The sequence below is a fragment of the Barbus barbus genome, assembly GCF_936440315.1.
Source record: "Barbus barbus genome assembly, chromosome: 27".
NCBI lineage: Eukaryota > Metazoa > Chordata > Actinopteri > Cypriniformes > Cyprinidae > Barbus > Barbus barbus.
The window spans coordinates 29,649,268-29,661,767 of record NC_136755.1 but is presented as its reverse complement, the minus strand read 5'-3'; the positions used below and the strand labels follow the sequence as shown (position 1 = coordinate 29,661,767).

The 12,500-nt window shown below is 36.5% G+C and overlaps 2 protein-coding genes across 3 annotated transcripts in view; both read right to left on the bottom strand.

Annotated features, from left to right (window-relative positions):
- Nucleotides 1-12,500, bottom strand: part of LOC306847560 (tRNA-dihydrouridine(47) synthase [NAD(P)(+)]-like) — a 356,345-nt gene that overhangs the window by 201,484 nt on the left and 142,361 nt on the right. The gene's annotated exons all lie outside the window — the stretch shown is intronic.
- LOC306847557 (FH1/FH2 domain-containing protein 3-like) overlaps nt 1-12,500 on the bottom strand; it is a 74,042-nt gene that overhangs the window by 30,632 nt on the left and 30,910 nt on the right. Inside the window, exons 4-12 of the mRNA XM_079381546.1 lie at nt 11,325-11,392; nt 10,377-10,482; nt 9,045-9,139; nt 8,858-8,969; nt 8,379-8,473; nt 6,972-7,115; nt 6,683-6,900; nt 5,540-5,572; nt 3,444-3,521 (exon numbers count right to left, since the gene is read on the bottom strand). Of these exons, the coding sequence (XP_079237672.1) occupies nt 3,444-3,521; nt 5,540-5,572; nt 6,683-6,900; nt 6,972-7,115; nt 8,379-8,473; nt 8,858-8,969; nt 9,045-9,139; nt 10,377-10,482; nt 11,325-11,392 (949 nt within the window). The remainder of the gene's footprint in view (nt 1-3,443; nt 3,522-5,539; nt 5,573-6,682; nt 6,901-6,971; nt 7,116-8,378; nt 8,474-8,857; nt 8,970-9,044; nt 9,140-10,376; nt 10,483-11,324; nt 11,393-12,500) is intronic.

The following is a 12,500-nucleotide window of genomic DNA, read 5'->3' as shown; positions in this document are numbered from 1 at the left end:
GACTATGTAGAAAACACATCAAACAATAATATATAACAATATATATGCAAATGAAACATAATACTGATCATATATAAAATAATTAGTGCTGTCGAACAATTAATCGCATCCAAAATAAACGTTTTTGTTTACATAATATATGTGTGTGTGCGGTGTATATTTATTATGCAGTCCCTCCAGGATTTTGCGGGACTTTTTTCTGATTTTTGCGGCCTAAAATTACTGATTTTTCTGCGGCTTTTCTCAAAATTTGCGATGATATTTGCAGCATTTCTTATTGTTTTGCAGTGAAAATATACCATGGACAATATTCTTCTAACATTATTATAACTTTTCTGACTTCAAGAACCATCATAGGGCTCCAGACTCACATTTGAAGACACCAGTGCCATTAAGTTCTACAGAAGGTGGCACCAGCACCTGGCAGTAAAGCACTCACCCTAATCACACATGTACAGGTACATCTCAAACAATTTGAATATCATGAAAAAGGCCAATATTTTGTGTCACTCATTTCAGAAAGTGAAACCCATATTATATAGATTCATTAAACATAGAGTGAAATATTTCAAGCCTTTATTTCTTGAAATTGTGATGATTATGGCTTACAGATAATGAAAACCCAAAATTCAGTGTCTCAGAAGAGTAGAATATTACATAAGATCAATAAAAAAAGGATATTTTAAACAGAAATGTCAGGCTTCTGAAAAGTATGTTCATTTCTATGCACTCAATACTTGGTTGGGCCTCCTTTTGCTTTAATTACTGCCTCAATGCGGCGTGGCATGGAGGTGATCAGTCTGTGGCACTGCTCAGGTGTAATGGAAGCCCAGGCTGCTTTGATAGCGGCCTTCAGGTCATCTGCATTGTTGGGTCTGGTGTCTCTCTTCTTCCTCAGAGATTCTCAATCAAGCACAGTAACACCATGGTCACTGAACCAGCTTTTGGTACCTTTGGCAGTGTGGGCAGGTGCCAAGTCCTGCTGGAAAATGAAATCAGCATCTCCATAAAGCTTGTCAGCAGAAGGAAGCATGAAGTGCTCTAAAATCTCCTGGTAGACGGCTGCATTGACTGTGGACTTGAGAAAACACAGTGGACCAACACCAGCAGATGACATGCAGCCCAAATCATCTCTGACTGTGGAAACTTCACACTGGACTTCAAGCAACATGGATTCTGTGCCTCTCCACTCTTCCTCCAGACTCTGGGACCTTGATTTCCAAATGAAATGCAAAATTTACTTTCATCTGAAAAGAGGACTTTGGAGCACTGAGCAACAGTCCAGTTCTTTTTCTCCACAGCCCAGGTAAGATGCTTCTGACGTTGTCTCTGGTTCAGAAGTGGCTTGGTAGCTCTTTTCCTGAAGATGTCTGAGCGTGGAGACTCTTGATGCACTGACTCCAGCTTCAGTCCACTCCTTGTGAAGCTCTCCCAAGTGTTTGAATCAGCTTTGCTTGACAGTATTCTCAAGCTTGCGGTCATCCCTGTTGCTTGTGCACCTTTTCCTACCCAATTTCTTTCTTCCAGTCAACTTTGCATTTAATATGCTTTGATACAGCACTCTGTAAACAGCCACAGCTTTCAGTAATGACCCTCTGTGACTTACCCTCTTTGTGGAGGGCGTCAATGTTCATCTTCTGGATCATTGCCAAGTCAGCAGTCTTCTCCATTATTGTGGTTTCAAAGAACAAAAGATACACTGAATTTATACTGTAGAGATGGTCATTAATTGAAACTCAAATGTAAATATTCAAATATTTTGAGAGACTGATTTTTGACTTTTCATCAGCTGTAAGCTCTAATCATCAAAATTAAAACAAAAAACTTTTGAAATGTTTTACTTTACATGCAATGAATCTAAAATATATCAAAGTTTCACTTTTTGAAATAAGTTACAAGAAAAAAAGAACTTTTTCACGATATAAAAATTTTTTGAGATGTACCTGTATATCTCGGAGATGTCTATTTGATGTCTGCATTTACATATGCAAGACGTGTTTTTTAGGGTGTTTGCTCATCTGCAATACGTCTCTAAGACGTTTCCTGTCAGATGAGATGTCAAATAGACATTTATTAGAATGCATGTAAAACTGCTTCTGAGACGTTTATCACATTCCCAGATCTTTAGCAGACGTCTTACAGATTTACTTGTGCTGTCTGGGTAGTTGAGATGCAGATAAAATTAACTTTTATTACTGTCATTCATAATGTCTAACTATAATTTGATACTATATATATATATATATATATATACAGTATCTCACAGAAGTGAGTACACCCCTCACATTTTTGTAAATATGTTATTATATCTTTTCATGTGACAACACTGAAGAAATGACACTTTGCTACAGTGTAAAGTAGTGAGTGTACAGCTTGTATAACAGTGTACATTTTCTGTCCCCTCAAAATAACTCAACACACAGCCATTAATGTCTAAACCGCTGGCCACAAAAGTGAGTACACCCCTAAGGGAAAATGTCCAAATTGGGCCTAATTAGCCATTTTCTCTCCCCGGTGTCATGTGACTCGTTAGTGTTACAAGGTCTCAGGTGTGACTGAGGAGCAGAATCGCAAAATCCTAGAGGGATGTTATGATTATGTATGTATATATATATATATATATATATAAAAAAATAGACACACATACAGTATATATTTTGAAAATATTTACATGTATTTGCATATCTATATTTATATTCATATAATTTATATTATAAATAAACATTTAATATACACATTTTTTTTTTTCTAAATATATACATGCTTGTGTATTTATATATACATAATAAATATACACAGTACACACACATATATTATGTAAACCAAAACTTTTATTTTGGATGAAAAATGGATGGGTTCAAACTAAAGGTGCTATCTTCTAAGTTGTGTATCAGATCCAGATGAAAATACCAGTAAATAAAAGCTGAAATGTTAATATCTCATCTCATATTCATCTTTTGATGTCAAACCCAAATGATTACACTGTTCCAGTACTTTTGGAGGGCACTGTATGTGAATAAATATATGTCCATAATAAATTATAATATAATATAAATTGATCAGCTTGTTAGCACAAACTAAGTGAAAACACAAAGTTAGAGAAAGTAAATTTGAGCAGTTGTAGTTTTGGTTATATGAGGTGATATATAATTTAAAAGACATAAATCACAAAGGCTAAGTATATCAGTGATGTAGGATTTGTAATTAGTCGTTTAGGGCTCCTAAATGGGGAAGTTTAATGGTGTGGGAAGAATTTCTCTTGACAACAGCGTTTAGCGTTTGGTGTTCAGTACTGAGTGACACACATACATCATAAAATCATCTAACTCTTCCTCAGCAGAGGTCACAGGTCAAACTGTGAATCTGACGGAGCACAAGACGTCTGTGACTGTGACTCAAGAACCAGCACACGTGGAAACATCCCGCTCTCTGCGCTAAAATACCTGAGCATACTGAGATTATCATCATCATCATCATCTGAAGCCGACTCAGTGACAGGAGTTTCCTCCTCATCCTCCTCTCTGCAGAGAAACCACAAACAGCAGCCATGCACAACACAGCAGCACAGAAACCCCAGAGAGAACGGCAGTGAACAGACAGAACAACACCAGAGTGACCATCATCTTCATCATCATCAGTCCATCGTGAGAGCAGCTCGTGAGCAAACACACACGTGAATGAGTGACTGATACAATCTGAGAAATATTCATAGCTGAACTGTGAAGGATGTTTGACATTTAAACTTATTTACATCATACACCAAACGTTTATTAATGAAAAAAAACATTAAGTTAGAATTTTCTATCCATTATATACACTGAGTGTGATGCTCTGTTATTAACTAAAACAGAAATGGTTAAAACATTTTAGTTACTTAAATTAAATAGTTAAATAAATGTAAACTGATGTATATTTTTATATATATATATATATATATATATAACTAGTTCTGTCAAATGATTAATCGCGAAACGTTTTTCTTAATATGATAAATTTGTGTGTGTTCTGTGTGTATGTATTATGTATATATAAATACAAACACATGCATGCATATATTTCAGAAAAATAAGTTGTTTATTAAATATATTTATTTATAATATAAATTATATGAATATAAATATAGACATGTAAACATGTAAATATTTTCAAAATATACTGTATGTGTGTGTATTTATATATACATAATACATACACACAGAACACACATATTGTCAGGGTTCTGTCACTTCGGTGTAGTTTATTCATGGTTTTGTGACGGAGCCTGACACTGCCTTCTTGTCTTGTTTTCTCTTGTCTGCGTGCTCTGTTTCATGTTGGGGCGTGGTGTTCGGATCCCGGCACTCCGGTCTTGTTCAGACTCTGTTCTGGTTTCATGTCGGGGTTCGGACACTCACGCTCCAGGTTTGTTCTTGCTGGGGAGCGTGCGATTTCGAGTTTGCTCGGGCCGTGCGCTCCTCTGTCCTCTGTGTGTGTGTTTTGTTCGGCACGTGATTCGGTTTCGGCCGCGTTTTTGTTTTGCTCTGTTGCATGCAGCTGATGTTTTTTCACTGGCTGCGTGCTTTCATGTTTGTTTTTTGAGAACACGCGGCTTATGAGTCTTCTCATTAGCTGCGTGTTCCTGTCCTGTTTTGCACATGGCTAGGATTTGTTTTGCTGGCCATGTGCTTGTGTTTCTGTTTTGTGTGAGCACATGGCTGGTCTTGTTTAGTTCTATGTGCCATGTGCTCTCATGTTAATTGTCTTGACCCCACCCACCTTGTTTCCTGATTATTGGTTTTTGCCCCAATTTGCCCCACCTGTTACCTCATTACCCTCCTCATTTGCTCCCTTTATAATCTCCTTGTGTTTGCAGTCCTGTGCCGGTTCGTCGTCGACCTTACCCTTGTGAAGTCCTGTCCTGTCTCGCCTCGCCCTGCCTTGCCAGTGTGTTTTCCCCTATGGGGTAGTTTTTGTTTGTTTATTTTATTTTTTAATTAATAAAGCCCTATTTTCCTCCAGCAATTGAGTCCTCGCTCTATCCCTTCACTCAACATCAAAAACTTTTATTTTGGATGCGATTAATCGTTTGACAGCGTTAAAAACTAAATATTAAAAACAACAACATTTAACTAAAATTAGAAAATATACAAATTAAATAGAAAATAATTAAATTAAAACAGAAATAAAAAATAAATGGACATTACTTTAAAATTAAAATGAAATCAGAAAATATAAAAACATTAATTACATCAAAATATGAAAAACTGTACTAGTGCAAATGATAATAAAAACACCACTGATCTGAGTTGAGCTGAACGAGTCACATGTCAGTGCATGTGTGTGATGCAGGTGATGATGATATAATCACAGCAGAACACGAGTGAGCTACACAGATGCCTCTAATAACACAACACTCATCTCACCTCATCACAACCAGCCTCAGCAAGATACACACATACCAATAATAATCAATACTGATAAAATTATACTGCTCGTTGGTCAGTACTGCTATTAGAGGCAGCTGATGAGCTGGTTAGCGTCTGACAGCATAAGGACTTACATCACCGGGAGATATTCATGCATCACACCAGCTCTGGAGCAAAAACACCAGCAGAACATGGAGAAAATACTTCATTCTGTCTCTGTGTTTCTCACGGCTGCGCTCTAAACCCTCCTCGACTACACTACTGTCTACATAGACAGCTGCCTTCTGAGCCAACAACTGGAAATGAACTTCATAAGTCAATGATTTGAAACACTTTCATGGGCAACACATCCATATGAAATCTGCTTTGTTTTGTCCTAAATTTGTGTTTTCATTTTTCCAGATTCTGTTTTAATTGCTGAATTAAACTGTAATCAAAGTCAAATCAGGAAACATTGTCTAAACAATTGAATTCATGAAAAGTTAAATATGTATTAATTTAATTTATCGCAATTTTAACAATAATAGATCCCTATGAAATAGGTTTTATTTTTCCCCAAAAATATTGTTTTGCATTCATTTTTTTTGCAGATTGCACTTTAATTTATTAATTAAATTGTCATCAATAAAAAATAAAAATTCAAAACAACTGAATTCATAAAATTTTAACCGTTCATCAGTTTATTCAAATCTATGTTTTCCATTGACATTTTTCTGGATTACATTTTAATTGATTAAAATTAAATAAAAAACCATGTCTAAACAAATGAATTCATAAAACCTCAACAATGTATTACAATTTTAACAATAAAACAACCGTGTGAAATAGGTTTCATTTTTTTACTAAATTATGTATATTCCATTTTAAATTTTCTGGATTCCATTTTAATTGATTAATACAATTTTAATCAAATTAAAAATAAAATAATTTAAAATTGAGTTCATAAAACTTTTACAATTTATTTAAATTTTAAACACAGGCCTACAAAATCTCTTATTTTTCCCCAAATTCTGTGTAGTATTTTTAAATTGTTCTGCATTTTATAATTTATGATTTAAAACTAATTTATCATCTAAAATGGCTTTACAATCATGATTTATTTCTCCAAAATATTCCAAATCCCTTGATATTCTGTGCTATAAATACCATTTTTGTGACTTGATTCCACTATTCTGTAAATAAGTCAATTTTAATTAGACTGAACTGTTTTTAATTGATGATAAATGTGAATCTGTGGCTGTCTGTCAGGATGAGTGTGGTCTAGCGAGTCGTCTCACCTCTCGTTGAGCTCCTGTCCGTTAAACGTCTGGAAGTTTGCGCGGTGTGGGGAGGCGGGGCTGAGTGGGGAGGCGTGGCCTGATCTGGCCAACGAATGCCTGCGGCTGCGGCGTCTCTGCAAGCCCCGCCCCTCGCCCCCGCTGGAGCGGCGTCTGTCCCGGCGAGCGGAGGCCGGAGGCAGGGCGTCTTCATCGCCGTCCTCGTGCCCCAGAGTGGCCTGCAGGAACAGAGACGCATCAGAACCAGAGACCGGATCAGACCTCAGTCATCTGTCAGAGTCTATCAGACCTCGTAGACGCCGAGCTGCTCCAGAAGATCCAGATCCGTTCCCTTACGGCCCAGATAACGCCCGCACACGCTCTCCATGCCCTGCTCCTCCAGAACATCCACCATATCATAGAACGAGTCCTGATCGGGCAGCGCCGCCAGCGTCTGACAGAGAGACTGAGTTTCACCACACTGAATTTTTAAAGGGGTCATATGATGCCATTTCAAGTTCTCCTTTCTCTTTGGAGTGTTACAAGCTGTTTGTGCATACATAAGATCCCTGAAGTTGCAAAAACTAAAGTCTCAAAACCAAAGAGATATTCTTTAGTTAAGTTAAAGACTCCGCCCAAATATTTACGCAATGAAAGAAGGCAGAACTATTATTCTGGCTGTAGTATTGTTGCTGCCGCCGGCGCCATGTCCTGGAGACGCTGTGTTTTGTTGTGAAAGCGAAAGTACTAGACACAACTAGAAATCAGTGGTTAAGATGTATGTACAACACTGTTCCAGAACAGTACAACACAAATATTAGAGTGTGTGCAGCGCATTTTACAGAGGACTGTTTCCTGAACCTGGGAGAGTAGCCTACAATGCAGGCTGCACAAAGACTGTTTCTATAAAGTGGGGCAATTCCAACTTTGCAAGGACAATCTGGCGCTTCTGACTCACAGCCTGTAAGTAAGTTTTCTTATTTAAAGAATTTGCCACTGACTAATCAAACGTGAGTTTTGAGGTGTGTAGAGTAGTATTTGTTTGTCATTTCTCCAATCACAAATGCAGACACGAAGATGTTTAAATACAGTATAAGTCATTATAATCAGTAATTATATCCCCACTGGATGCAGCAAATGCCTTGTTTATAATGGGTGTTATTGTTTTAGTCTCGTCGCACCGGGACACGGCATCACAATACGGTGAGGGGCGTAACATTTCCGTCTCACGCTTGAGGTATTCGGCCAATCAGAGCACATCTCGCTTCTCAGAACGATGAGCTTTGTAAAAAATCGACGCGTTTCAGAAAGGCGGAGCATAGAGGAGCAACAATAATGTACAGTATGTGGAAAATAATGTTTTTTTAACCTTAAACCGCATAAACACATTGCATTACACCAAATACACCAAATAACGTCATTTTTGGCAATGTCATATGACCCCTTTAAATTGTTCTTCAAATTCTAGAATTCATAGAATTGATTTGTTTTATTTTGTTTAATTATATATAAACATGCATTTATTTATTATTATTGCGTTTAAATACATCTGTTCTAGATTCAATGTAAGCACTATGCTTTGGGAATACATTGTAACAATTGTCATGCCAATAAAGCACATACTGAATTGAATTGAACTGAGAGAGAGAGAAAGAGAGTGTGTGTGTGTGTGTGTGACCAAATGTCCCAAAGGGGTAGGTTTAGGTGTGTGTCTCACCTTGTTAATAAGCGTCATCACATAGACCAGCAGCTCTGTGTCCACACCATCCTTCTCTGCTAAAATCTCCATGGCGTTTGACCACTGCTTAGAGCCTGAGCATATCACACACACACACACACACACACACACACACACACACACACACACATACACACACACACACACATCATAATTTCGTGGAATCATTCAAAACTCACGACTGACCAAACAAACGAATATTTTTTGTATTATTTATATTGATTATATTTTTAATTATAATTTAAAATAATTTAATTATAATTTATAATTGATAAATTAATCATTTATAATGATTTATTATATTAATAATTCATGCATCATTCATGCAAATAATTATATAATAATTTATTGATACTTCAGGATCAATACGCCCATCCCTACTTTCTATGAACAACCCCAACATGGACAAGCAGCGGAACGAGTGAAGGAGACTCGAATAAAAGTGTGTGTGTGTGTACCTCTCTTAGAGTCGACAGTGTTGATGGCGTGGATGAGCAGCGGTGCGTTGGACTCTGAATACTCGACAAACACCAGCAACAGCTTCAGAGACGTCTTGACCACCAGACGAAACTGAACACACACACACACGGATCAGATCTCACTCTTACTCTGATCTTCACACACACTGATCAAACGGCGCATCACCTTCGAGCCGATGAGCAGGTAGAGCCACTGGATGGTCTCGGTGTGACCTATGACCCCGTTCATCCCGTCCACATACAGCATGATCTGACCCAGAGCTGCAGAGACATACACACGCCACTGAACGCTCATTAGCATAAACCTGACAGAAGTGGGCGGGGCTTAGCAGCCTCTGATTGGTCAGAGCTAATAATATTTAGGGTTATTCTCACACTCTATTGTAACTCTTCACTGTGTGGTTTCATTCTAATGATGAATAAGACGCTGTCATGTGACGTTACATTTCTCAGGATGAACCAAATAAAGATTTTTCTAAATAATTTCACAGGTCAGATATTTAACATCCCAGCTGCAAAATACTTTCATTTGTAGTTTTTGGCATGGCTTTAAAATTATTAATAGTTAATAATTAATACATTATAAGGAATTATTCATCCATAAATCATCATAAAATGTAATTAATTCATTATTTAGTTTGAATTATTTATTATTTGTATATTTGCTATTTAAAAATGAATGCATCACGGTAGTATCTGGTATGGTTTAAAATTACTGATAATTATTAATTATAAGTAAGTATTCATTTATAATCATAAATTAAGTATAATTCATAATTGTAATTTTAATTGTTTATTTATTATTAAATATTTGTTTAAATAATTTGGTGTGGCTTTAAAATAAATAGTAATTAACAATGATTAATGATTAATTTATAGATATAAATTAAGTATAATTAATTTATTTTTTGTTTTAATTATGTATTAGTTATGAATTTTATTTTAAAAAATCATGCAGCACAGTAGAATTTGGTGTTGCAATTAATTAAGACAATTATTAATTTAATATTATAAATAAAGTATAATTAGTTATTTTTTACTTTTAATAATTTATTAGTTAAACATTTATTATTTTAAAAATGTACGAACCAAGGTAGTATTTGGTGTGGCTTTAAATTATTGCTAATTTGAATGAAAATGAACTATTACAGTAATGATAACCATTTTAAAATAATTACAAAATACACAAATACATCTCAGATGAATTACAGGAATAATATATATATATATTTCAGTTTTTGTGACTTGATTGTGACATGATTAAAACTTTTACAGAAGCACCATAATAGGGTTTTTATGAAGAAACATTTATCAAACAATATTAAAATAAAGTGTATTAAAAACAGCATGGTTTTCTATAGCCTAGTAATAACAATGGCAACCAAAAGGTGGCACTGTTCTCTCTCATATGAAGATGAAAACACAATAACAGAAAATCATCAGCTATATACCATATTTAAAATGTTCCTGTAACTTTAGTCTGAGGATGCAAACGAACCTCTGAGGATGTAGTTCTGGTAGTTCTGATCCGCTTCAGCGCCGACTTTAATCAGACACGTCAAACCTTCAGCCATAACGAACTCATGAACCAGGTCCTTATCATCCTGCACACACACACACACACACACACACACTGCTCTTAAATTTAAGTTTTTAAGTGTTAATAATATAACATGTTTGAGGGACAGAATATGTGATATGTTCGTTAGGTGTTATTGTGATTAACTACAGTCTGAGGACAAAACTGTCTCCAGAAGTGAGTCAAATGTGACAAAACATACTAAAATTTAATGTCATTTTTTTTTTAAGTTGTAAATTTACGATTTATATTATTTGTAGTAATTATAATTGGCTTTTAATAAAAACAAAAATGACAAACAAAAGTTTGTTAACTTAAAACCATAAAAAAACTTTCATTACTTTAAATTAATGTTAACTGAAATAAAAATACGCATATAAAAATTATTTTATATCTGCTAATTGCCAAAGCAACGTCTCATTTTCATTTAGTTTAACTTGATGTACTAAAAAAACTTAAATAAAAATGAATCATACAGACATTTTTAAAAACAAAAACAAACAAAATAATAAAAACGCCAAAAACACATACAATGAATAAAACTGAAAGTGAAAAAGTGTTGTTTTATGTTTAGGATTTGTATTATTAGCAGTCATTCTAACCAGGTTTGATATAAAAACGACTGAACTCTCATTACTTCAAATTAAAACTGAACTAACCAGATAGTCGCCAAGGCAACATTTCTCTTTTTCATTTAGAATAGACAAAAAATAGACAAATACAGAAATGAATAAACAACGAAAACGAATGAATAAAACTTTAAATAAAACTAAACAAAAAAACTGAATTATTTATATAAATATATATATTTAAAATATTAATAAAAATTATAATACTGTAATACTAAGTAAATGTGTGTTTTTATACCTGGAATATCTGCTTGAGGGAAAACAGCGCCCTCCTCAGATCACGGCCATTGGCGTTATACAGCTTCTCTAGAGAGATAGAGAGATAGAGAGAGAGAGAGAGAGAGAGAGAGAGAGAGAGGGAGAGATAGAGAGAGAGAGAGAGAGAGAGAGAGAGGAGAGAGAGAGAGAGAGAGAGAGAGAGAGAGAGACAGCGAGAGAGAGAGAGAGAGAGAGAGAGAGAGAGAGAGAGGAAGAGAGAGAGAGAGAGAGAGAGAGAGAGAGAGGAAGAGAGAGAGAGAGAGAGAGAGAGAGAGAGAGAGGAAGAGAGAGAGAGAGGAGAGAGAGAGAGAGGAGAGAGAGGAGAGAGAGAGAGAGAGAGAGAGAGAGAGAGAGAGAGAGAGATAGAGAGAGAGAGAGAGAGAGAGAGAGGATAGAGAGAGAGAGAGAGAGAGAGAGAGGAGAGAGAGAGAGAGAGAGAGAGAGAGAGGAGAGAGAGAGAGAGAGAGAGAGAGAGAGAGAGATAGAGAGAGAGAGAGAGGGAGAGAGAGGTGTGTGTTATTTAGCGCTGTGTTTCAGGGTCTGTATGTCATGGAAACACACAGTTGCTGCTGGATGCCAGGAGAACAAACCCCTCTGAATCAATCATCATCCTCATCATCATCATCATCATCCTACAGCGGATCATTCAGATACAAGCCTGATCTGTATTCACTGTGCTGGGCGAGAGACATCCATACACACAGAGAGAGAGAGAGAACGAGTGTGAGCGAGAGACAGTCACTCATGCTCAAAAATCACCCGTTTTCAGACCACAAATCTCTTCAGAGCATCTATAAAAGAGAAGAAAACACTGCGGCATTTACAGCAGCATCCAGCAGAGGAGAGAGAGAAGAAAAGCAAACCGACCGCAGTCTGAGGTCACAAACCGCTTTAGTCTGATCTAGACCTGTTCACCTTCCCTCCAGCGAGAACATCACGCTCCACTAACAGCACAGATCAATCACAGATCCATTTCATACACTCCGTGATCAGTCTGATGCTGCTGTTCTCATCAATAACACACTCACACTCACACGCACACGCACTCGCACACGCACTCGCACTCGCACTCGCACTCACACACACTCTCACACTCTCACACACACTCTCACACGCGCGCACACTCGCACTCGCACACGCACTCGCACACACTCAC